This window comes from Mobula hypostoma, chromosome 8, assembly GCF_963921235.1.
Source record: "Mobula hypostoma chromosome 8, sMobHyp1.1, whole genome shotgun sequence".
Lineage (NCBI taxonomy): Eukaryota > Metazoa > Chordata > Chondrichthyes > Myliobatiformes > Myliobatidae > Mobula > Mobula hypostoma.
In genome coordinates, this window is record NC_086104.1 from 92106414 (window position 1) to 92133717 (window position 27304).

A 27304-nucleotide genomic window follows, 5' to 3' on the forward strand; every position below is an offset into this window, starting at 1 on the left:
TCTTATTGAAACGTATAAAATCCTAAAGGGATTGGACAGGCTAGATGCAGGAAGATTGTTCCCGATGTTGGGGAAGTCCAGAACGAGGGGTCACAGTTTGAGGATAGAGGGGAAGCCTTTTAGGACCGAGATTAGGAAAAACTTCTTCACACAGAGAGTGGTGAATCTGTAGAATTCTCTGCCACAGGAAACAGTTGAGGCCAGTTCATTGGCTATATTTAAGAGGGAGTTCGATATGGCCCTTGTGGCTAAAGGGATCAGGGGGTATGGAGGGAAGGCTGGTACAGGGTTCTGAGTTGGATGATCAGCCATGATCATACTGAATGGCGGTGCAGGCTCGAAGGGCCGAATGGCCTACTCCTGTACCTATTTTCTATGTTTCTATGTTTCTATCTATTATCACCCAGTCCAACGGCAAAAACCATCCAGACACTCAAAATGTAGTGTTTGGTCAGACATAAGTATATGCCCATAGAATAACAATTATGAGCCCCTGACAATGGGTCAAGGAGAAAATCTAGGCATATACATTTTGCGATGATTCATTGATATTGGAATCAGTTTTATCAACTTATTGGTGCAACACTGATTAATGACTCTGAACACCAGGCAGCCATTTGGTGCCATATGTCAAACTGGAACCAGTCCTAAGGATTCCTGATGTAAACTATTGGCTGCTTTCATGGTCTTTTTTATATTTTTTGTAGGTTGCCATGATTTCTGCAATGACGCTTTGGTCATCCAGTGTGCTGAGGTCCCCCAGATTAGTGGTTTCGTCACTGATGATTTTCTTCAGCACCCGCCTCATGATTTTCCCAGATCGAGTTTTGGGAAGTCGCTTCACAATCTGAAAATTGGAAACGTTTATTATACTCAAACCGTATGTGATATCAGCAAGGATCTGGCAGACAATGGTTCATCTCCTGACTTAGCACATTGATTACCAGGTCCATCAGACACAATTAACAGTTGTTTGTTGTTTGTGTAGCTGCTGATATGCTGCCATTTAAAAACTAAAGCACAATATAATTCTACTGACTTCTTGCTTCAGTACAATATGAAATCAGTCAGCTTTAACAAGCCCAATAATGTCTCCCTGCCTTTTGTTCCCTTTCCTTTTCAAATGGGCAGTGGAGACACTACGTATCTCTCACTTAGTTGCAATTTCAAATATATTCTAGGTATGTTCTGCAAGACCAAAGTTAGATAAATGTTAGTTTCACATATAACATAGTTAACTTCTGATGCAGGTGTTAAAGCTGGTCCCTAACACTCAGATAAACCAAGGTTGCATTGTGTGAACAATGCTCTTTAGAAAATTACAGTTGGAGTTGCTTTCAGCAACCCTGCAGCCTGTGCATTTCAGAAAATAACAAATGTTTGATTTAAATAAAATCCTTTATTTTTAATAAAAATATAATTATGCACAGGGTGAACAGGAAAGACCTATTTCCTTTAGCGATAGCCTATTGCCTAGTTAAGGTTAATAGGCCACACTGATTTGTGAAAATTGAAGGATATCAGAAGAACTGCAAAAATACTTCTGCCCAAGGAGTGATGGGGATCTAGAAATCACTAATGAAAGGGTAATGGTAGCTAAAACCATCTGAGTTTAAAAAGTATCTAAATTTTTTTTTTAAATGATGTGTCCACCAAGTTTCACTTTATAGGTAGATAGTGATATTAGAATGACAGCTCTTTCTCTATCAGCAGTGACTGACAGCAGGATAGTGGCATTAGCCTTCCCTTCCCTTCCTCACTCAACGTGGACCAAGAACTGAGAAGTCAGATTAGTCTAAATACCCATTCCGGAAATGACAAGAGCCAAGAATAACTGCTTACAGAACCTGAGCCAAGAGTTGGAAGTGGAATTAGTTTGAAAAGCCAGGCGATGATCTATCTTGACTCTTTCTTGAGATTGCAATCATCATAAAACCCAGCCATGTGCCCCCATGTGAAATAAAGAAACAGAGCACTGGGTATAGCAGGATCCATGGAAAAGGAAACAGCCAGATATCATCCCAAAGACTACAGAACCATATGTGCCTCTGGGCAAGCGGCACCTTGCCAGTTACAATACTGGTAATTAACTGACTGTGTGGAAACCCATTTGGTGTATGAGTCATAGAAACAGGCCCTTCGGCCCAACATGATAATGCTGACCATCAAGTACGCAAGTTTAAAGAATGTATCAAAATTTGGTCTGTAACTTTTTTATACAGTAGAGGTTAGAGAGTTCAACTGGATACTTCTTAAATGTTGTGAGAACATCTACCTCCATCACCTTCACAAGCAATGCAGTCCAGATTCCAATCATCCTCAGAGTGAAAATAATTATTTAGTTGAACGGTAGGATTGCAGGGTCCGCACCAGTTCTAAGTCAACTGCTAAGCATTGACTGAAGCCACCCACCCATGTGGAGGCTGATAGGTACCACAGCTGGGGTGATCCAAGGAAGGGCGTGGTGAGTGTCCAGAATCATCATTGCATCGCCCCTCCCGGAGGGAGGGGAAGTGGATCCTCATCCAGCTGTGGTTCATGCACAGCCTGACCATCCCAGACTTTAGAGCTGATCCTTATCTCAAAGTTACAGACCTGGCTTATCGACTTCCCTTGCCTGCACTGTTCTAACATACCAGAGACAGTTCACCTTGGAGTTCTACAGGTCCTCAGTAAATCTCTAAACCTATGCCCTCGAGTTCAGAACACCTATGCATTGTGGAAAAATGTCCTACTATCTACCTAATTTTGTCCCTGATAATTTTGCATAGCTCTATCGTGTCTCCTCCTGGCCCAGCCTATCCATTTCCTACACGTAACTGAAAGGCTCCTCTGCATCCACTCAGGTAGCACTTCAGCTGTGGCTTAAATAATGATTATAAAGTTGTACCATAACCTCACTGCTCTTTCATTCTGTGCCCTGACCAGTAAAACCAAGTATTCAATATGCCTTCTTCACCAGCTTTCCTACTGTACCTATGCTGCCATCTTTCAGGATCTATAAAATTGTACAAGATCCCGCTGTTCCTCAGTACGGCATTCTACCCTTCACTGTGTATTTTCATCCTTTATTCGTTCTTGAAAAGTGTATCAGTTCACACTTATCAGGACTAATTTCCAACTACCATTGCTCTGCCCATCTTACAAACTAATCGATGCCACCCTGCAGCCTTAGACCATCCTCCTCACTGTCAACAACACTCCCAGTAGTTTTTGAGACAGCATATCCTGTTCTCTAAACGAATAAATCTGATCCAGCTGATTAATATTCAATCAGTCTACTCTCAATCATCAGTAAAGTGATGGAAGGTGTTGTAAACAATGCTATCAAGCAGCGTTAGGTCTTGGATAAACAACTGACCAAAGCCCTGTTTGGGTGTCACAAGCCTCTCAAGCCTTTGTCACGCCTTGCTCCAAACATGGAACGGGAAATGGAGTTTCAGAGATGATCCGAGGATCATTGATAACAAGGTAGCGTTTAATTGAGTGTACCCTCCTGGAACCCTGGTAAAATTGAAGTCAATGGGCATGAAAGGGAAAATGTTCTAATGCTTGAGGTTGTACATTGCACAAGGGAAGACAGTTATACTGCTGGAGGGCAATCTTCCAAGCTCTGGAACATCTCTGGAGGAGTTCCTTTGGGGGCATTGTCCAAGGCTTAACAATTTTCAGTTACTTCACTCAATTACCTCAGCATATGAAATAGTCCGTGCCTTCATGCAGGAAGATTGAGCTAACATTCAGCCACAGGCTGATAAGTGGAAAATAATAATCTTGCTACCGAAGTGATAACCAATGACCATCAACAAACCATCTATCTTCATTATTTAATAGTATCAACATTCTGTGCATTACCATTGAGCAGAAACCTAACTGAATCAATTAAAGAACTGTAGCTAAAGAAGCAGACTAGAGGCTTGGTGTCCTGCAGTGCAAAACTCCTGACATCCCAAAGCCTTTCCACCATTTAGAAAAATACAATCAGAGACATGATGGAATACACTCCTAAATGAGTGTAACAATAACCACATTTACCCATCTCTTTCCTCCTTCATGACACCCTCACATTTGCATCACTGTCCTCATCCTTCTGGGATCTTTCATGCAAACGATTACCCTAAGCTCAAGGAAAAATACATCATCTTTTCATAGTCTGGGCTCAACCCTAAATTCAACAATTTCAGACTGTCACCATCTTCAGCGGACTTTATTTCCAATTTCCAGTATCATGGTATTTTGTAATACTACTACAGTGCCAGTGGCCCATTTTCAATTCCTGCTTTCTGTTTCTTCCACCCAGGTCTCCACTAGATTTAACTCTTTACATTTCCTATTTCCATCCTCTTTTTCCCATGCATTTTAATAGTTCTATCATTTAATCTCTTCTGCATTCTGCTATCATAAAGTCCTAAACTTGTTCTCATTTCCCATTTACCATGACCTCTTAAAACTTAATTATTTCTAACTTTTCCCATTTCTGATGTATGGTTAATAGCCTCACATTTCTCTCTCTCTCTCTGCAGACCCTATTTCCTGATTTTTTAGTTTTCAATTTAGATTTCCAGCATACAGAAGTATTTTGATTTAATCTGTTCTGAACATTACTGTTGCAGCAGCAGACGTGGTTTCCTACTAGCCTTCTCCAAATCTGCCAACCTTTCCATCTCTCATGGTGCACTAGTGGAGAAAATAACATTTGGGTCAGTGAGCCTATTCTTGTATCAGCTGAGTCTGAAAGTGCAGGGTTTGAAACTTGCTTCAGACAGTCCTAGAAGACAGGGCTGTTAATCTAATTCCAGGCTGAGGGTGAACATTCAGAATGATAATAATTTCTGGAGGTTAATCCTCTCCCTTCAACAGGTGGGTTATTGGAGACCCTAAACCCTGATCACTGCAGTCAACTAACCACCAACCATCCCCCCTCCATACAATTTAAGAAATAACATGTTTACACTCACCGAAATCTGTCATAACTTTATTTCACATCATTCTTTCTAAAGGAGGAAGAACACGGTGGGGGTGGCATGGTACCGTAGCAGTTAACGTAATACTACTACAGCGCCAGTGGCCCATTTTCAATTCCTGCTGCTCTATGCAAGGACTTTGTATGTTCTCTCTGTAACCACGAGGGTTTCCTCCAGGTGCTCCGGTTTCCTCCCACGTTCCAAAGACACATAGGTTAGTAGGCTAATTGGTCATACGGATGTAATTGAGCAGTGTGGACTTGTGGGCCAGCAGGGCCTGTTACCATGCTGTATGTCTTGGGGTTGGTGTTGGCGCGTGGCCAAGTGGTTAAGGCGTTCGTCTAGTGATCTGAAGGTCGCTAGTTCGAGCCTTGGCTGAGGCAGCGTGTTGTGTCCTTGAGCAAGGCACTTTACCACACATTGCTCTGCGACAACACCAGTGCCAAGCTGTATGGGTCCTAATGCCCTTCCCTTGGACAACATTGGTGGCATGGAGAGGGGAGACTTGCAGTATGGGCAACTGCTAGTCTTCCGTACAACCTTGCCCAGGCCTGTACCCTGGAAACCTTCCAAGGCACAAATCCATGGTCTGAGAGAAAGGAATCTGATAGGAGAGGAGAGTGGACCACGGTAGAAAGAGAAGGAGGGTTACCAGGTAGAGGTAATAGCCAGGTGAGAAGAGGTAAAAGGTCAGATTGGGAGATAGAAAAGAGGGTAGGAGGAGGGATATTTTTTTACCGGAAGGAGAAATCGATATCAGGTTGGAGGCTACCCAGATGGAATATAAGGTGTTGCTCCTCCAGCCTCAGGTGGCCTCTTGGTACAAGAGGAGACAATGGACCAACATGTCAGAAAGGGAAGGGGAATCAGAATTAAAATGTTTGGCAAGCAGGCAGTTCCACTTTTGGTGGATGGAGCGGAGGTGCTCAACGAAACAGTCCCCCAATTTACGACGGGTCTCACCAATGTAGAGGAGGCCGCATCGGGAGCACCAGACACAATAGGCGACCCCAGCAGACTCACAAGTGAACTGTTGCCTCACCTGGAAGGACTGTTTGGGGCCCTGAACACAAGTGAGACAGGAGGTGTATGGGCAGGTGTGGCACTAATTTGCTTGCAGGGGTAAGTGTCGGGAGGGTGATTAATAGGGAGGGATGAATGGACAAGGGAATCACGGAGAGTCTATTTCACCATACTAGATGTGAGGCTGAAAATATTTCCGTGACTTCACATAAATATTTTCCAAAGGAGCAGTGCAAAGTAACAACGACAAATATAGCATCATATCAATGCTTAAATCGAGTGCAATCTCTGAAATCTACTCATTGAGCCAGTGTGTGGGAGAAGATGATCACTCACCATAATATGATCAGGAACAGCATATTTGGCTATCCTAGATGCCACCATTGATTTGAGATCCTTAATGATAGCTGATTCAGAAATGTTCTCTAAATCTTTCAAAACAATAAAGGCAAATGCAGCTGAAACGAAGCATAAGAGAAACTCATTTAGTACACAAGTGTGCATTCTGACATAGAAATGTGTTCAATAACGACAATTCAGAACTAACATTAACAACCCAGAACTCATTTTCATTGAATCACTGAAGAAATCATTAATATTTCTAATCACATTGCCTGAACGATCATGTGTAGTATGACTTTTAATGGGGGGAAATGCTGCTGTGCTTTAACATAACCACTTTTTAATTCTTTCTTGGGATGCTTGAGTCATCATTAAGACCTGCATGTTTATTGTCCCTTCCTGAATGCCATTGCCAAAGTGGTAATGAGCCTTCTTCCTGAATTGTAGAGTTTTGTGCTTTGTCCTGGATGTGATACAGATATATCATACCAGTGTGCTTCAAAGGGCATTTAAGAGTTAGCCAAAGTGGCACAGGACTAGTCAGAAACAGACCAGATCATGTAGGATGAAAAGTTTTGAAGTGCCAAGTAAATTTATTATTAAAGCTGTGGAGGAAAATATTGTGAGTATTGATAGACAAAGGGTTAATATTGGCTTTTTGAGTATGGAAACTAGTTTGCAACTTAATTTGTTATAGATATGGCTTTGGTTTTTTTAGCAGGGACAATCCTTAGAATAAATACTTGCAGTTGCTTATCTTGTAAGAAGTGGCTTCAAAGATATGAGACAAACTGTCTGTTAATACAAAGTTGTACACAGGACTAAATTTTTAATTTTTGCCTGTTACTATGGATATAGATTATCACAAGTGAACCTAGCTTATCTTTTGTAACTCACAAGGCTAACCAGACAGCCTTTGCTCTTGCAGTTGATTTGTGCTTGTGTAAAAGGAGCTGTGCTCTCTGTATTATTTGGAGTTTGAAACCCACTGTTAGTGGTTCCACTCCGTGCAATAACATGAATAACGCACAAGGCTATGAATTTACTTCAAATTCAGTGACTCATTTACATGCGATCAACTTTAATTGGATTTTCTTAACAAATTAATTTCTCTAACAAGACTACAGTAGCTAAACTGTATGCCATCATGTACAACTCTGAGATTAATTTTCTGACAGGGATACCCAGTAATTCCAGTAACCATAACAGAACCAATGAAAGGCCGCACCAACAGGGTGGACAACCAGTGTGTAAAAAACAACAAGCTGCGCAAATACAGAAAGAAAGGAGAAAAATAAGCAATAAATATCGAAAACATGAGATGAACAGTCCCTGAAACTGAGTCCAAAGGTTGTGGGAACAGTTCAGTGATGGGTCGAGCAAAGCTGAGTGATGTTATCCCCTCTGGTTCAACAATCTGATGGTTAAGCGGTAATAACTGTCCTTGAACCTGGTGGTGTGAATCCCGAGGGTCCTGCTCCTTCTCCTTGATGGCATCAGCAAATAGGAATACTTGGGGAAGATGGGGATGCAGGGATAAGGGATCTTGGGTCCATCAATCAAATAATTTCAAATAGTACCTACTTAAACCAGGCTTTTAGTTTTCAAGGTAGCATCCAAGAAAATTATATCTACACTCTGTGGCCACTTTATTAGGTACACCTGTACATCTGCTTGTTAATGCAAATATCTAACCAGCAACAACTCAATGCAGACATAATCAAGAGATTCATTTGTTGTTCAGACCAAACATCAGAATGGAGAAGAAATGTGACCTAAGTGACTTTGACCATGGAATGATTATTGGTGCCAGACAGGGTGATTTGAGTATCTAAGAAATTGTGGATCTCCTGGGATTTTCACACACAACAGTCTCTCGAGTTTACAGAGAATGGTGTGAAAAACAAAAAGTATCCAATGAGCAGTAGTTTTGTAGGTGAAAATGCCTTGTAATGAGAGAGGTCAGAGGAGACTGGCCAGAATGGTTCAAGCTGACAGGAAGGCAACAGTAACCACTGTTACGAGAATACACATAAAATTAAGATGTTTGCTGGCCTGGGCTAGCATCAGTGGCATCAGCAGTTGGTCTGCCACCTGCCCTCAGGGGAAGGAGAGATAAGGAACAATGGAGCAGCGTCTGGAGATGTGTAATGAAGGGACGTGGGAGAGAGAGAGCTGTCTGGAGCGGCTCCCCCCTTTGAACCCTGAACTGTTTGAAGTGATGGACAGGCAATGCCCCAGCAGGGGGATAAAAAGGGACAGGTTCGCTAAGACAGGGACACACGCCACCCGAGGTAACGAGACCCTGGAAGCGGTGCGCCTCTCACGAGTGGGTGAGAAGTACCAGACAACGGCCAGGGTGGAAAGGTACGATCAGCGGGAACCCGGTGTGTGTCCGCCCTTGCCTGGGTGCCGGGTTCACTGCAGAGGATCGACCGCATCTGGAGGAGGGGTCACAGTCGGTGACCTCAGGTGACATCACCAAGGACCCGCCCAAAAGCTGCTTGTGAGCCATCTCGCAGGTCTGTGAGTGAAGCAGTGTTCTGAATGATCAGTTGTTCCTGTTCTCTCCGTCTCTCTTCCCCCACGTTGTCCATCGCCATGGCAACGATTACTGCGAACTGAACTGGACTGAACTTTGAGTCATTTTGAAATTTGGTCATTTACCCCTAGACAACGATAGAGCTTGATTGATGCTGTTATCTTAATTCTGTGCACATGTGTGTTTATCATCGCTGAACTGTTGCATTTATTATCCTTTCGATTACTGTGTTGCTTGTTTCTTTAATAAAACTTTCTTAGTTCTAGTACTCCAGACTCCAACTGAGTGATCCATTTCTGCTGGTTTGGCAACCCAGTTACGGGGTACGTAACACCACACATTACAACAGCAGTGTGTAGAACAGCATCTCTGAACACACAACACATTGAACCTGATAGTGGATGGGCTACAGCCCCAGAAGACCACAAGCATACATTCAGTGGTCACTTTTTTAGGTACAGGAGGTATCTAAATAAATGCCCACAGTGTGTATGTGGGAAAACAATTTAATTCATTACAAAAATCATCAATCCTAATATTATTTGAGGCAACGTAAGTAGAAAATAGACCAAATGACCAGAAGTAGGTTGGTTTGGCCACAAATGGAGGTGCCACTATTCAGAATAGATGAGAGAGTACAGGAGGTAACTAATAATTCCAGAGACCTTAGTTATTTGAAATAGACAAGAGAAGCTGGAGTTTTCCACCCTGCTGAGAAGAGATCCAGTAAGATATTTAAAATCAAGAAGAGTCTAGATAGAAAATTGAACTGTTTCCATTGGAGGAAAGGTTCAGGAATCAGGAGAGACTGTATAAAATAAAAATGAGAAGTATTTTATACAGCAAGTAGATAGAATTTGTCAGCGGATACAGTGGGCATAGATTCAGTCAGGACATTTGAAAGAAAGATGATGAGATACTTGAATAGAAGGGAGTTTCAGGACTACAGGAAGAGGGTAGGTGAGTGGGATTAGCTGGATTGGTTTCGCGTAGAACTGGCATAGACTTGATGAGACTGATGGCCTCCTTCGGGGTTCTCACCTCCATGTTATTATACATTAGGATAGATAGTGTTTCAATGTGAATAGAGTCCACAGAAAACAGCATCATCTGGCTACCATTGACATATTTTAGAATATTGATTAGATACTTACATTTGCTGCAGCTACAGAAAAGAACAAGGGAGGCCAAGTGCTATGCTCCAGGTTAAGAAAATAGCTTGCGCATGTGGTTACTCTTCCCAAAGTACCCATGGTGATGATTGCAATGCAAGTTGCTCCTTAATCCACTGGAAACAGTTTGCATAGCAATAGTATCTATATTATTTGTAACAGAAAGGGGCATTGATGCTAAATATGAAATATTGCCTTTTATAAATACAAATGAAGCATCAGCTTGGTCAGACACAACAGGCCAGTTTATGAAAGTGTATGGTGCTCCACACACCCCAGCTGTCGACCTCCTGTCACTAGGAAGTGGTGATATGTAATGCTTGGTCAACCCAGGTGATTGACGGCAAAATCTATGATGATGATCTGTGGTCATATCTTTTTTATCCTGGAGTATAGCTTCAATAAGGACACACTAACTTTGTCAAGGTTCTCCATGTCAAGACATGTGAGAGAAAAGGTATATTTAATCATTTTTTTTAAAAATAACCTTGCAGCCTTTTTAACCCTCTTGCAAAATGATGACTGGTTGCCTCACACTTGGACTATTTTGTGCTGATTTAGTCACTGCACAAGGAAAGATGTGACTCTGCTAGAGAGAATGCAGAGAGGCTTCACCAGGAAGTTGAGTAGATTGCAGGATTTTAGTTATGGGGAGAGGTTGGATTGTTCATGTCTGTCCCCGAGAACAAAGGAGGATGACAGCTGATCTGATAGAGATAAATAAGATTTTAAGAGGAATAGATGATCAGAATCTTATTCACATGGTGGGAGTGTCAAAAACAAGACGGGATAGGTTTAAGGAGACTGAAATTAGTTTTAAAATAGATCTGAGGAGGAAGTTTCTTGACGCAGAGAGTGGATGATATTTGGAATATGCTGCCACAGGAGGTGATGGAATCAGATACAATCTCTTTGTTTAAGAGATAGACGCTTGAATAGACAGGACAGAAGGATACTGATCTAATGTGGATAGATGTGATCAGTGTAGACGGGCATAAAGATCAGCACGTACTGAAGAAATTCATATTGTAATGAACAACCTTAAAATCTTTACAAATTATACCTTTTTTTAAATTACAAAAAGCCACCAGCACTTGAATTGAACAATATTTGTAGGTTTAGAAAGTAAATGTGATTACCATTTCTCTCACCTACCTTCCCCTTTTATTTCATGAGGAAAGCCAATTACCGCAGTCTCTGGCACTTGGGGGTGTTCATCCTAAACACCATTTAAACAGAGAGTATTGTATCAATTAAAGAGTATCACCTTATCACCTTACTATTCAGTGTAAACATTCATTCCATAGGTAACAGTACCAGCTTCATTCTGGTGAATCTAGTGTTCATTGCTCAAAACATCATCATACAACTCTCTTCTCCTTCCTCTAAGTCATTCATATGTATGTTGAAAAGTTAAGACTCTGGTTCAAATCGGTGAAGGCCATTACTTGCCATATATTTCCAAGCACAGAATATATCCCACCTTAGTAACTGGATCTCTATTTTGTGTGTAAGTCACACAAAAATAATTTTGTAAACTTTTGCACCCGTTTCCCGTTGAGGCCTTGCCCATTGAGAAATTGGACAGAGCAGTAACAGGAATGATTCACTTTCATGCAAGTGTCATTTCCCTGTTGTCATTCACATATCTGCATTCATTGCTTCTTTTCTATCAGAACTTGGATCAAACGATAATGAGATATGACCTTAATTACATAAAGTAAGGAGCAAGCCATGCAGTAAGTCAAGAAATACAAATGCATTAAAGGGTCACAGGTAGGGCATTTTTATAAGCATTAATTCTCACACATTTTAATTTACTAACCTTCCTCACAGACACCACTGACTCAGAGCCCAGTGTTTCAGTGCAAGATGCTATGATCTGATGCCCATCGTCTAGACGGCCTCTTTGAGAAGACCTGAGTGCCATTTTCTGCCCTTGCCCCCTACCAATTCCACCCTCCCCACCCACTTCCACTTTGCCTTTATTTCCATCTCACCTGCTGTGCTTGCTCTGGGTGTACAATTTACTGAATTGACCCTCTTCCCAATAGTCAGCATGCAAATGACAGCTTCAAGCACAAGTAATGTATGTAAATACAGAAATCACATTCTGAATGGAAGAGAACCCTGATCGTGATTTCTTGAAATGCAGATATCTCAAGTTGGTGATATCTTTGTGTAACTCCTGATTTGGTATTAAGGCTAATTAGTACATCAGGGAATGATGAGATCTAATGTCTGGACTTCCATGTCATGTTGTAAGGTTGTCTTCAGTTCTGTTGTAAAGAACGAGTTAAATCTGATTCCTCCTTGGTACATGCTAAAATGTATAATACGAAATGGTGTCAGCTTTGAATGTGATAATGGCCTGTTTTCCCAATGGTGCGCACATGGTTAAGATTAGATACCAGCGAAGGATGCTTTCCTCCTGATGCACCTGCTGACTTCTATTTCTAAGGTTATGTGTGTGTAGGCCGAATGTTGCAAGACATACAAATGAATAAAAAGGGGCAATCTCTTCATGCAAGTGGGAAATCTTCTCTTAGCCTGGGTCGTGAATAGTGCTAGGAGCTAGAGATATAGACAAGGACATCGAGAGAGAAAGAGAGACTGGAAAAGCTGTCAGTCACCTGTGCTTTCTTCTGGCAGAATATTGTTTATTATGTATTTATTTATTTATTTACTTCAGCCCAATGAGCCACACCACGCAGCGACCCCCCCCTCCCGTTTAACACCTAGCCCAATCACAGGACAATTTACAATGACCAATCAACCTACTAACTGGTAGGTCTTTGTACTGAGGGAGGAAACCCACATGCACACAGGAAGAACGTACAAACTTTCTTACAGAGGACTCTGGAATTGAACTCCGAACTCCGACACCCGAACTGTAACAGCGTTGAGCTAGCCACTACACTACTGTGGCACCCTATATTGTGTGGTGTGGATAAGTATTACCTTGTCGCTTTTACTATATAACTTTATAACTTTAAAAAAAGTACCTTTAATACAAGTACAGTGTCTCCCTTGCCTGAAGGATCAGAAAAGAACTCAGAATGACATTTTAGAATAGTTTTTGTTATATCTATGCAACTTTACTTGTTCAGGCAGTATCCCTACCAGAGCATTCTCTACTTCAGCTGTGCCCAGTCTATGTCCGCTGATGTTGATAACATCATCCATCCGGCCAGTGATTTGGTAATAGCCTTCCTCTGACCTGTATGCACCATCACCAGTGAAGTAATAGCCTGAAAAGGAACGGGCACTGTAAGTATAACTAAATTCCCCGTGTGTGCTTCCCCAGACATGCACAGTATTTGCAGCAGAGCTGGGAATACTCAACACTATTTAGCTCGGAACTAAATGTCTTTCTGGAATGTGTGGGTTGGTAGGGATGGGAAAGACTATAAGTCTCTGATACAATATAGGGACACTATGTTGTTATTGTTGTTCCTTTCCGCGCTTTGTGGTGCATCAGGCAGCATCCTGCCATTTCTTTAGTAGTTTTGTCTCTTTTTTACAAGGCTGAGTTGTTACCTCAACGCTCAACCCAGCACGGATGGAAAGTGTGCAAGAATTCGAACCTGACACCACTCGTCTCGAAGTCCAGTGCAGATACCACTATACCACTGGCTGGCCAGGGGGACACTATCGATCAATGTATAATCTCATCATCAATATTATAAACAGTGTCATGTGATGTGGGCAATCGTGGTCCACGACCATGATTGTTCTTGGCAAATTTTTCTACAGAAGTGGTTTGCCATTTCCTTCTTCTGGGCAGTGTCTTTAGAAGGCAGGTGACTCCAGCCATTATCAACACTCTTCAGAGATTGTCTGCCTGGCATCAGTGATTACATAATCAGGATTTATGATATGCACCGGCTGCTCGTACAACCATCCACCGCCTGCTCCTGTGGCTACATGTGACCCCGATCAGGGGGGCTAGGTAGGTGCTACACCTTGCCCAAGGGTGACCTGCAGGCCAGCGGAGGGAAGGAGCACCTTATACCTCCATTGGTAGAGACGTATCTCCACCCTGTCACCCAAAAACTTAACATAAATTACAAAACTATATAAACAATGCCAAGAAAAGGGAAAATGAGATAGTGTTCATGGGTTTCATAAGCTGTTCAGAAATCTGATGGTGGAGATTAAAAGTAATGAAGATTAAATGGACACTGAGTATTCTCCCATAATATCTTCAGTTCTCCTATTACCAAAATATTAATAACAGACATTTCATTTATTATAGTGCAAATTTCTGTTGCATTAGATAGTAACATGATATGCAATTTTTTGGAATGGTTGTTACATGAATATAATAGCAGGGTCAGCTGATATTTAAAAGCAATGTAATTTTATTACATGGTTCATTACATTGGCTAAGCTAGTGCAGTACTGCACAACGTTTCACAGGGAGTAAAGTGGAGTGCTTTGAGTAAGGTGGAATACCTCAGAGGGAAATTGGTATGTTACTGGCATTTTACATTTTTAATTGATTTAATTAAGTAAATAAAATTATTAAAAACAATGTCTTCATTGATATACTAGAGTTTTAAGTTTAATTTTTAATGCCATATTGTATGTTGCACTTTGGAAGGACTTACACAGTGAACAGTAGGGCACTGAGGAGTGCGGTAGAACAGAGGGATCCAGAAAGACTGTTTCATACTTCCTTGAAAGTGGCATCACAGGTAGATAGGAATAAAAAGAGTGCTTTTAGCACATTGGCCTTCATAAATCAAAGTATTTGAGTATAGGAATTGGGATGTTAAGCTTAAGTACGAGGAGTTGATGAGGGCTAATTTGGAGTATTGTGTGTAACTCTGGTCACTTACCTATAGGAAATAGATCAATAAGATTAAAGGAGTGCAGAGAAATGTTACGAGGATATTAGCAGGACTTGAGGACCTGTGTAATAGGAAAAGTTTGAATAGGTTAGGACTTTGTTCCCTGGAGTGTAGGATGATGAGGGGATATTTGAGGGGAATAGATAACGAAAATGTAAATGTAAGCAAGCATTTTTCCACTGACGTTGGTTGAGACTCCAGCTCGAGGTTATGGGTTGAGCATGAAAGGTGAAATGCTTAAGGGGAACATGAGAAGGAACTTCTGCACTCAGCGAGTAGTGAGAGGTTGGAATGAGCCGCCAGTGGAAGTGGTGGATGCGGATTTGATTGCAACATATGAGAAGTTTGGATAACTACATGGATGGGAAGGGTATGGACGGCTCTGATCGATGGAACCAGGCAGAATAATAATATGGCACAGATTAGATGGGTCAAAAGGCCTGTTTGTGTGCTGTAGTGTTCTACAACTCTATGTTGGCACCTCAGAATAAATGGCTGGTAACAATGAGAAAGTCAAAACTGTGAAGGCAGCTGCAGGTTCAGATCTTCATCAATTTAAAGTTGTGTTTAATAATACAGTATTCATGAGTTCCAGGTGACATATTGGTTTGGCGTGTGTATCTTGCATAGTTTGAAAAAAATCACATTAATTATTTGACCTTGTGCTTATTTAGAATCCCTGCCAACTAAGGTTCTTCATTCTTGCTGACACATGAATCCTTCAGATCATTATGATGAGAATTATAGTTGATGACAGAGGCAATCCTGGCACCACTATAAGGGTACCTTTCATTATCCTCTCTTCTGATTTTTCAATCTCAAATCCTGAAGTATTTTTAGTTATATGATAATCTACATGACCTTGCTACTCACTCTCTTTGTAACCTCTTCATATCCCAGAATGCTCCAAGAACCCGACACCCTCCAAAGCTCAAACAACCTGCACGTTGTCAAAGTCATTCAGTCCTGTTTAGATGACTACATCTCAATTTTCAAAGCCCTAAACTCTCTTTCACATTATTCCCTGAACAGCATTTTTGACTAAGCCTTTGGTCATCTGCCCTAATACTAGGCCAATGCCAATTTTTGGCTGATTGCTTTTCTGTTAAGCAGGTTGAAGCACTTGACCACATTAAACTAAAATATCTATTAAATATTTTCCTTGTAATCTGTAAAGGAGGTCTCATCCTCCATCTGACTCTTTTGCAGCTATCTTACAGTAGTTAACAATACACCCTCCAGTGGAAACAATATTCACCCTTGCCCTCATCTGTCTTAAAACATTTTTCTGTTCACTCCATGTAACTGAATTTAATCCCTGATCAGATTCTGTTAATCTCTGCACCCTCACTGGTGCCAGTCAGCTACCTTAATAATTAACAGATGCGGGGGCGGGGGGGGGTTGAGGAAGAAATTCATCTTTGACAAAAAAGAATTTCTAGGGTATCAGCTCCTAATTTTACCCAGCTTTGCACATTTATTTCATGACATGAAAATGTGCGGTTATAAACACAGCCAGTACCACACCACACGTTCAGAGCAACTGATCAAAGATGAATTTCTTTGATTGTCTGTTATCTGTTGATGTAAATGTGAATAAATGGTTTTCTCTGAAAACATTATTCCTACCTGGATATTCGTTGAAATATGCACGCAGGAATCTCTGGTGATCCCCGTAGATTGTTCTGGCCATGCCAGGCCAAGGATTTGTGATACACAGAGCACCTGTAACATCGTTGCCCTCCATACGATTCCCCTGCATGAGCGCATCAATAAACTTCATTAATCAAGGAAGGTCGAGCCCAACCATTAGGAAAGGCCATACAGACCAGGTTTTCTAGAGATCAACAGCTTGAAGGTGACCTTATATCTGATATCTGCCTCAAAAATTGCTGGCCAACTTTTATCGATGTGCATAGAGAGCATACTGACATATGGAATATCAGTGTGGTACTCTAGCTGCAGCAAGATGGATCACAAAGCATTCCAATGGGTGATTAGAATGGCTCAGCTACCTGACCTGGGGACAATCAGCAACTCTCGATGCCTACAGCATGTTCGTAACGTTTTTAAAAACCCATCCCATCCTGGACACTGTCTGTTCAATCTCCTGCCATCTGGTAGCAGAAACAGAAACATCTTAGCCAAGAGAGTATGACTGAAAAACAGTATCTTCCCCAGGGCTGTTATGCAGCTGAATACTGTAATGCTACAACCTAGCTTGCCATTGGCCTTTGAGTGTTATGGACTATCAAAGTTACTTCTTGCATGTAAACACGAGGAAATCTGCAGATGCCGGAATTTCAAGCAACACACATGAAAGTTGCTGGTGAACGCAGCAGGCCAGGCAGCATCTCTAGGAAGAAGTACAGTCGACGTTTTGGGCCGAGACCCTTCGTCAGGACTAACTGAAAGAAGAGTGAGTAAGGGATTTGAAAGTGTGAGGGGGAGGGGGAGATCCAAAATGATAGGAGAAGACAGAGGGGGAGGGATGGAGCCAAGAGCTGGACAGTTGATTGGCAAAAGGGATATGAGAGGATCATGGGACAGGAGGTCTGGGAAGAAAGATAAGGGGGAGGGGGAAGCCCAGAGGATGGGCAAGGGGTATAGTGAGAGGGACAGAGGGAGAAAAAGGAGAGAGAGAAAAAGAACGTGAGTCGGCTGGGGTGATATACTGCGTCCGGTGCTCCCGATGCAGCCTTCTATATATTGGCGAGACCCGATGCAGACTGGGAGATCATTTTGCTGAACACCTATGCTCTGTCCGCCAGAGAAAACAAGATCTCCCAGTGGCCACACATTTTAATTCCACATCCCATTCCCATTCTGACATGTTTATCCACGGCCTCCTCTACTGTAAAGATGAAGCCACACTCAGGTTGGAGGAACAACACCTTATATTCCGTCTGGGTAGCCTCCAACCTGATGGCATGAACATTGACTTCTCAAACTTCCACTAATGCCCCACGTACCCCATCCATTCTTTATTTATTTATATACACACATTCTTTTTCTCTCTCTCCTAGAGATGCTGCCTGGCCTGCTGCATTCACCAGCAACTTTTATGTGTGTTTCTTGCATGTAAATATTGGAATTCTTAAAATTAAGCAATACTGCATGCATTCAAGTATCTATTTTGCACAGACTGGAGTAACACCCCATTCTTGTTGTCTTGAGCAATTGACAATAAAGTTCCATTCCCCATTCCCATTCTGATATGTTCATCCATGGTCTCCTCCACTGTCGGGATAAGGCCACACTTAGGTTGGAAGAACAACACCTTATATTCCGTCTGAGTAGCCTCCAACCTGATGGCATGAACATTGATTTCTCAAACTTCCAGTAACGCCATCCCCCACCACCTTTCACCATTTCCCATCCCCTTGTCCCTCTCTCATTTATCAACTTGCCCACCCATTGCCTCCCTCTTGTGCTCCTCCCCCCCCTTTTCTTTCTTCCATGGCTTTCTGTCTCTTTCACCAATCCACTTCCCAGCTCTTTACTTCATCCCTCCCCCTCCAGGTTTCACTTATCGCCTGGTGCTTCTCTCTCCCCTCCCTCCACCTTTCAAATCTACTCCTCAGCTCTTTATCTCCAGTCCTGCCGAAGAGTTTCGGGCTGAGACATCGACTGTACTTTTTTCCATAGATGCTGCCTGGCCTGCTGAGTTCTTTCAGCATTTGTGTGTGTTGCTCGGATTTCCAGCATCTGCCGAATTTCCCTTGTTTCTATTCTACTCTATATGTTTTTAAAACTTTGATGGGGTTACCCAAAATTACAGCGATACACACTATAGTTACACAATATAGGAACAGGCCCTGAGATTCATCTGTTCTCTACAACTAATTAGGCTTTACAAGAGTCATCTTCATTGTAATTCTTCTCAAAATGCTCCATATCGCTCTATGCACCATCTGTCCCATCTTTGTTTATTAGTATATCAGTCAATATATTTAACCATATTTAAATCTACACTATTTGCCCTACCTACTCCTTGCTATAGTGAACTTCACATTCTAAATACTCTTTAGGTAAGGATGTTTCTTATAAATTCTTTCTTAGATTGGTTTGCAAATATCTGTTTTTATAGCTTTGTTTTAGATTCTCCCGTGTTTGAAATCTCTTCTATACCTTAGAGAACACATCATAATTTTAGTCATCAATTAAATAATTTCCTTAGGCTTTTTTTTTCTCCAGGTGGAGCACTTGAACCCATAAACTGTTAACTTTGGGTTGATGGTGTCTGTAAGGATGCCTGTGCTGAATTAGCCGATCTAAAGAGATGGTGCAACAATCCTTTTGTAATGAGCTCTTCGGGCCTGTGGGGGGCACCAGAGAGCATTGGGCGCCAAGGTTTTTGGAGCACCTCAATTGTTTAATTGTTGTTCAATGAGAACCATTAATTGTTTAGTGTTCCTTGTGTCCTTCTCAAGTAACTCACTCTTTGTAATGCAGTCTCCTGGCGCTTTCTGTTTAAGCTGGTTAAGTTTATTTTGATAGGCTTGGGAATTCCATGTTACTTGGATTATTTAAGCAGACACCCAATAAGCTAGGGGTTGCCAACCCGTCGATTGCGATCGACCGGTCAATCTTTGAGACTTTCCCAGTAGATCCCGAAAAAAATCAAAAATAAATACACAAATACTGTTGCAATGTGAGCGTTATAAAAATAAGTAATACTCACTAGGATAATGGTAATATAGCAATACTTTTGCTACAAAGCTGTTTGTAAAGAGAAATTGTTTCCAGTTTGCGGGGTTTTAGTTCCGTTCTTTCTGCCCACTGCTCATGTGTGTAGCAGCCCCCGCCATGAACTGCGTTTTCAGCGTAGCTTGTGCTGCATCAAAGTGACCAATTAAATTAGATACGCAGTGGTCCCCAACCACTGGGCAGCAAAGAATGCAGCGGTACAGCGGTAGTTGGAACGCACCCAGCACATCTTTAAGAAGAAAGCCGAAATAAACAAGCTAATTAATTAGGTACCACCCGGCATGTAAATATCGGCCCAGATCAGAGGCCGGGCGGCACCTAATTAATTAGCTGTACCGCTGTATTCTTCGCGGCCCAGAGGTTGAGGACCACTGGATAAGAGTACAAACTAAAGCAAACATCGATATACAGCACGCGCTCGTGATATCCTGATAGCATGGTGGACGCTCCACGAAAGAAGGCGAAAACATACAAATTCCATCCAGAATGGGAAGAGGAATTTCTATTTACCTTTGTGAAAGACAAGTGTGAATGTATGTTGTGCCACCAAACACAAGCACTCACTAAAAGAGGGAATCTGGAGCGGCACCACAACACCAACCACCAGAAATTTAAAGACACCTAACCCCCCCCCCGCGCCCCCCCCAAACAGCGCAATTCGTGCCAGGAAAGCTGAAGAGCTGAAATCGGGGTTCAAGGCCCAGCAATCATTTTTCACAAAACATGCTGCTCAAAATAAGGCTGCTATTGAAGCATCATTTCGTGTAAGTCACCCTTTGGCTGAACACAAGAAGCCTTTTACAGATGGCGGTTTATTCAAGGAAGCAACGGCCATTACCGCAAAGACTGTTTTAATGACTTTAAAAACAAAAACGACATCACAACCGCAATACATAATATACCGCTTGACCCTGCAACAGTGACAAGGAGGGTAGAGTCACTGTCAGAGGACGTGGATATTTTTCACTACAGTTCGATGAATCCCTGGATGTAATGCAAACAGCTCAGCTTGTTGTATTTGTCAGAATGGCTTTCCAGGATTTTACAACAAAGGAGGACTTCTTCACTCTTTTGCAATTAAAGGAGAGAACAAGAGGTGAGGATATTTACAACGAGTTTAAAAAAATATGTCCATGAAAATGACATGCCCATTCATAAACTGGTGGCGATTACTACTGATGGAACCCCAGCAACGCGCAGTGTGCGCGTTGGTTTTGTAGCACTAAAAGTCAGTGCCTACTTCGGGTCAACTTATCTATGTGAAATTGCATTTTCACAGATGAAAAATTATTAAATCTAAGTACAGGAGCTGTCTTGCTGACAGACACCTCACAGTCTGTCTCAGACTGGCTGTCTGTAGTTATGAGCCAAATTTCGGGGAACTAGCAATAAGTATTCAGCCCCAGTCATCACACTGAGTGCAACAGTCAATTTTTATTCATTTATTTTTCGTGTTGATATAAAATTAAATAATGAAACTTAGAATTAAAGGTGTGAAGTATTGTAATATTCTTAAAGAAAGATATGCTAGTTACAGTGTTTACTTGTTTGAATTAATTTGAAAGTTTGACAAAAGTATTTTGTGTAATTCAAATACAATTAGCCCAAATAAAAGGCCTCAAATTGGCAGTACAATCTGAGCTGTTTTTTCTCTAAACGATTTAGTAGGTAGATCTTGCCTTTCACTAAGGTCGAGGTAGGGGATCTTGGGCTTAAAAAGGTTGGTGACCACTACAATAAGCACTAATTGCAGGGTCCTGGTTTTGAGAATGTCACTTCTCATGGTGTTGCTCAGTTGAGCCACTGATGTTCTTTGGGCATTATTATGAATAATTTCTCATCACCATCTCTACATCAGAGTCTATCTTTCCTCCGCATGTGAGTTCTGAGATTGCCAGCACACATTGTGACACCTTTAGGCTTGATTGTCACCCAATAACTTTAGCTAAAACAGCACGCATATAGCCAAGGATGGTGACAGAACTGGGTTTGACTATTCCTGCTGCTGCTGTCAAGATCATGATCGAAAGATGTCGGGTTTTTTTGAGTTCAAGGACATATTTGGCATCTTTTCACTTATTCCATTCCAGACAAAATTAATGTTGTTCTTGACTGAAAGCCAAGGGTCATATTGGTGTGACACAGAATAGGTTTCAGCATAATCAGTCTTTTCACCCTCGGTTGCTTCAGTCAAGATTTACAGACACTTATATAAGAGGAAGCTTGGAACAAGCCTGTGCTTGATTTTCTTTGTTACACTGGTATTATTAATGCTATTGGACAATTAACCAGCATCTTACCTTCTCACTCATTAAGGCAAGTTCAATGCCAAAGAATGGTCTCATGGCCATTGTAGGTACAATCTTTGCTCCCTCCTCTGAAGGACGTGGAGATATGCATATCCCACCGGTTTCTGTTTATAAATGGAAGCATGTTGAAATTCCTATTTCAGATCGCAGAGTACTATAGAAAGTGAAGTAAATTTGAAATCATTTCCTCATACTGTCAGATTTTTCTATGAAATATAATTCATGGAGGACCATTTCAACCAGTTACTAAACACATTAAATATTCCCCAACTTTCTCAGCACCATTAGGAGTCTCTCTTTCCGACAGTGATTTCAAATCTTGAATTGCCTTAGTGCCAAGTTATTTGGAGAAAATGGAATTGCTCCATGTTCTCTTAACAATAGATGTTAAGAATAGAGAAATCTTTTCTGTTCTGCATTCGGTTTTACAACAGGATGTTCTGCATTCTGTTTTACAACACAATGTACTTACTCATGGCATGAACTGCCTGGGTAGCACACGCACAAAGTTCTTCATTGTACACGTAACAATAATAAACTAATACCAACCCATATGCCAATACCAAGAATATATTGAAAACCAAACAATCACAGTAAACTTTGCATTTAATTTACTCATTTCAAATTGTACCATAAGACACAGGAGCAGAGATAGGCTATTTGGCCCTTTGAGACACTCTGCAGAAGATGTACCATCTTCTCCAATCTCCAAGATAAATAAGATAGAAATGTGGAGACTATCACTGTGAACTTCTTTACAATCCAAATAACAACCTTTCACCACAGCTCTGTTTTCTATCCCTGAACTAATTTGGTATCCTTGTTGCTATTGCCTCACTTATCCCATGATCTACAATTTAACTAATCATCTGGGTATGAGTCACTTACTAAAAGCTTTCTGCAAGTCTATAGGCACTATCATTAGGCAGTACATGGTGCAGTTGTTACTCACTTACTCACAGTGACAGTGTCCTCACTTCATTCCTGACCTCAAGTATCTCCTGGGTGGAATTTTCACATTGTCTCCCTGACACATTTCCTTTGGCTGTCCAGTTTTCTCACATATCCCAGATAGGCCAGGAGGTGAAATGGCTCTTGCAAATTACACCTCAATGTTGATAAATGTCAAAGAATGAAAAAAGGAACTCCTTGGGCATGTGAAAGAATAAGTTGTAGGTCTACAAGGGAATAACATGATGGGAACTGATACTTTGCTGGGAGTCAGCTTGGACTCAAAGGGCTAAATTGCCTTCTGTAATAAGCATGCCAGAGCTGTATTGTCTTTATACATCTTGTTTCTTCATCACTTGGTTCTAACAAACTCACATTGGCTTTCTTTTAGTTCCCACACCTCTGCTCTTGCTCCCTCTCCTCCTGAACAGAGTAAGAACAGACTTTCCCTGGTCTGCTTCTTCCACCCCAGCAGCATCCATGTTCAACGGAAAGTCTTTCACAATTACCAACAGCTCCAAGTCGTATTTCAGTATTTTGCAGGTGTGTTCCTTTTTCAAACTCTTCATCTGTTCTTCCAAGCCCACCAACTGCTCCACATCTTGTGACACCTTCCCATTCAACTGCAGAAGATGTATCATCTCTTCCCTTCCCATCATGCAGGAAACCAAGTAATTCCAATCTAGCATACTGCATGTGATGCCCACAACGTGATCTTGTCTGCATTGAATTAACCAGACACGGATGGTGCAATCACTTTGTGCAGCACCAACATTCAGTCCACAAAAGAATGAGGGGTAAACTTATTCAAACACATCAGATCCTGATGGGACTTGACAGTGTAGATACTGAGATGTTTTCACTGGTCAATGGATCACGAACAAGGGAGATACCGTGGCTACAAAATAAGAGAGTGGTCATTTAAAAATGAGGTGCATAGAATAGAGAGATGAATTTCTGGTATTTTCTCAAAGGTGATGGAGGCCGGATTAATAAATATATTTAAAGCGGCGATAGGGCAATACTTGTAAAATTGCAGAATGGAGGACTACGTGGAACTGGCACAGAAAAGGAGTTGAGGCCAGCGTAGATTACCCATGATGATATTGAATGGCAGGGACAGCTTGAGGGGCCTTGTGGCCTACCCCTGCTCCTTTTCTCTCACGGTATTGTGTTCTGAGCTTCCAGTTGCCCACCACTTTAACTAATTCTCTGCCACTTTGAACTATCTCTAGGCAGCCATCCCGCGTTGTTACAATGAGCTCCAAAGTGAACTTTAGGGAAAACAGCTCACTTTATAGTGCCACGGTAGCATAGTGGTTAGCATGATGCCACTACAGCTTGGGGTATTCTGGAGTTCAGAGTTCAATTCCAATGCCATCTGTAATGGAGTTTGGATCTCCCCCTCGTGGAACGCGTGTGTTTCCTACAGATGCTCTGGTTTCCTCCCATATTCCAAAAACATATCAGTTAGTAGGTTAATTGGTCATCGTAAATTATCCCTTGATTAAGCTAGGGTTAAATAGGCAGGTTATTTGGGGCAGATGGGCCTACTCTGTGCTGTATCTCTAAATACATAAATAAATCTATCAAATTCTCCAACTTCCTAGTTTCTTCCTGCTTGTATCAGGTTATCAGCTGTCCCATCAGTCTGTTACTGACTCTTCAGAGCTGAGCAAGATTACTTAGAATTGCATTCTTTGATGCCTTAGGTCTTAGCTAAACATTATAACCAAATCATCACCGAAATCCCCTTACAAGAATGTTAGGGAACAGCTTCTCCAGTGTAACACGATGGCTGCAACAGCTAAATAACATTTCAGAACAAAGTGGACAGATTGTGTAGTTCCAATGACAATCAAACCAAGGTTGGGAGGCATTGTTATTATTTTCATAATTTTTGTTTCTCCATCCTTCCCTGCATTCTGACTAAACTGACATTATTAGCTATGGGATTACCAGTTTGCTCTAGGTTTAGGTTTAAACTATCTCCTTTAACCAGCCCAATAGCTGATACAAAATTGTCAATGCAGACTCTAAAACACAACAACTTACTGGAACATAGTCTGATGAACGTAAATGCCAAGCTGAAAAGGAGTATCAGGATGGGATATAAAGTTCAGTCCCAGTCTTTAAGGAGCATCATAAAGGAGGAGTGATCAAGAAAGGGATTTTAGAATTCAGAGCTTGTCAGTTGAAGAGCAGCCTCAGATAGTGTGTAACAGATGTGTTGGATACTGACAAAACTAACATTGGAGGAATGGTTGCATCTAATTTCAGTGCTGGATCTTCTAATTGACCAACCTTCTTGGTTTGCTGAGTGAAGTCCTCACCTGTCTGCCACCAGGTATCTACGAGGGTACATCTGCCTTCCCCCACAACATTATGATACCACTGCCAGGCCTCGTGGTTAATAGGTTCCCCAACTGCAAGAGAAATATTATTACTTAATCCATACAGCACATATTAACAGCTGGTTATAGGTTGTTTTGTGTCACAGTTGAAATTCAGTCAGAAACTTCCCTCCCTTGTGTTCTCACCTCTGTATCAGTCACGCACCAAGTTGTGTCATTCCCCGTCTATACTTCTTTCGAGTATTGCAGGGAAACCTTTCTCTTCTATCCTTCTGCTCAGCCCACTCCTCATTCACATGGCACTATCCTGATCTGCTCTGATGTTGTTGCAACTCATCAAGGTCCAAACCCCAATTCACCAATCCTCCTGAATTACCCCCTCCTCTGAAGCTCCTTGGATTCTTCCAACTATCTGGTCCCCCACAAAACTCCTCCAAATTCCACAACGTCCCTAAGCCCTTTCATCCTCCTAATCTCACGTCACTTCCAACCCTTTAATTCATCCTGTGATCCTTAGCACCATTCAGTCCTTCTCATGCTGCCCTTAGAAGCTCTTACAATCTTCCTAAATCCCCTCAAACCCTCTAAAACCCATCAATTCTCCTATTACCCTCAGGGCCCCTCCTGTTCTCCCATTGCTGCCAAAGCTTATGCAATCCCCTCAATCCTTCAGATCCAGATCCACCAAGATCTGTATTGAGGTCATGATCACCACTAATCTTCTGTTCCTCCCCGCAGTCCTCAAACCCAAACTTCAGGCCACAGTTAAATCCAACTTCAGAAACCTCCTCCCACAAAGAAAGGCCCCAATTCAATCAGCTTTACTCACAGCCTATCCCTACCATCAGTACCACTTAACTGAACACCAACCTATTCCTCAGCCACTCTCCATAATACTTGGCCCCAGTCTTAGAAATCCAGCCTCAGTACCAACCATTCAAGGCTACCCTCTACTCAATACTTTGATAATTCAAGGCAACCCCCACCGAACCTCAGTCCCTGATCCGTTTGGACATCCCTTCCCCACCCACAACTCTGACTTGGTTAATTTCATCCCTTCTCTCATTTTCATCAGACCTCAAGCCTTAGTCAGGTTACGAGTCGCACAACCTCCCCAAGGTCATTGAGTAATACCATGATATGCAGCAAAATGTTCAGGCTCACTGAAGCATAGGATGAAGCCAGCCCTCAGTAAGACCAGATTCGCTTCAGTTAGTTGGGATGTATGGAAATTCCCATGGAAATTCTTCAGCCCATGAACTAAAGGTTGACAGGCCCACAGCGTATCTTGGTCTCCATGAATGAATTGGTGGATAATGTACTGATCTCTCACCAAGGTGTAGAGTTCAGCTAGAAGCCATTGTCATTTACCTGTGCCTAGTGTCTTCAGGGATGATCGATCATACTTGGATACCCAACTGTCTCCATGCTTCAGCAGCAGACGAATGGCTGTTGGGGCCCCATAGAACTGATTGATCTTCAACCGCTGCACTGTCTCCCAGTATCTACCTATATAAGCAAAACATAAAGATTAAGGATTGCACACTTCAGCTTCATGTGACCAGAAATCCAGCTCAACTAATCCAATTTCCTTATAATGTTGCTTAGTAATGGAACACTGGAACACTAGGTGTTTCCTAATTGCCTCAAATTTTCTCTCAGGTGCAAGGAATCCCATTTACTAAAGGCTGCTGTCAGTTACACACTATAACCAACCAGAGTGGAGATGATTTGGAACTCCCATGTGAATCAAACTTGTTTATCATGCTGTTGCATGTGGTTGAAATTGATTATTCACTCATTATTTCAATAAAATCATCTTCCATTCACTACATTGTTCTGTGTTTATTGGAAGAAGCTGTCATACTTGTTGTTCCTTCCACTATTTACAAAGAAAACTGTGCCTAGTTAAAATTGGATTTGCCTGCCGTACAATGAACTGTTTGTTGTAATCTCCACAGAGGTCATACAGTTCTTCACAGAAACAGGTATTCCACCTAATCCCCATTCATTGGCTGGTGCAATGTTACTAATAAATTCTCAGTTTATTAATGTGTAATGCATCTTCTCCATATTTTTCA

General features: G+C 41.8%; 1 protein-coding gene across 1 annotated transcript in view; it reads right to left on the bottom strand.

Annotated features, from left to right (window-relative positions):
* Positions 1-292: 292 nt before the first annotated feature.
* acss1 (acyl-CoA synthetase short chain family member 1) overlaps positions 293-27304 on the bottom strand; it is a 70851-nt gene continuing 43839 nt past the window's right edge. The window contains exons 7-14 of the mRNA XM_063056331.1: positions 26595-26732; positions 25203-25295; positions 21910-22022; positions 16529-16655; positions 13167-13294; positions 11199-11262; positions 6324-6445; positions 293-847 (exon numbers count right to left, since the gene is read on the bottom strand). Of these exons, the coding sequence (XP_062912401.1) occupies positions 668-847; positions 6324-6445; positions 11199-11262; positions 13167-13294; positions 16529-16655; positions 21910-22022; positions 25203-25295; positions 26595-26732 (965 nt within the window). The 3' untranslated portion in view covers positions 293-667. The remainder of the gene's footprint in view (positions 848-6323; positions 6446-11198; positions 11263-13166; positions 13295-16528; positions 16656-21909; positions 22023-25202; positions 25296-26594; positions 26733-27304) is intronic.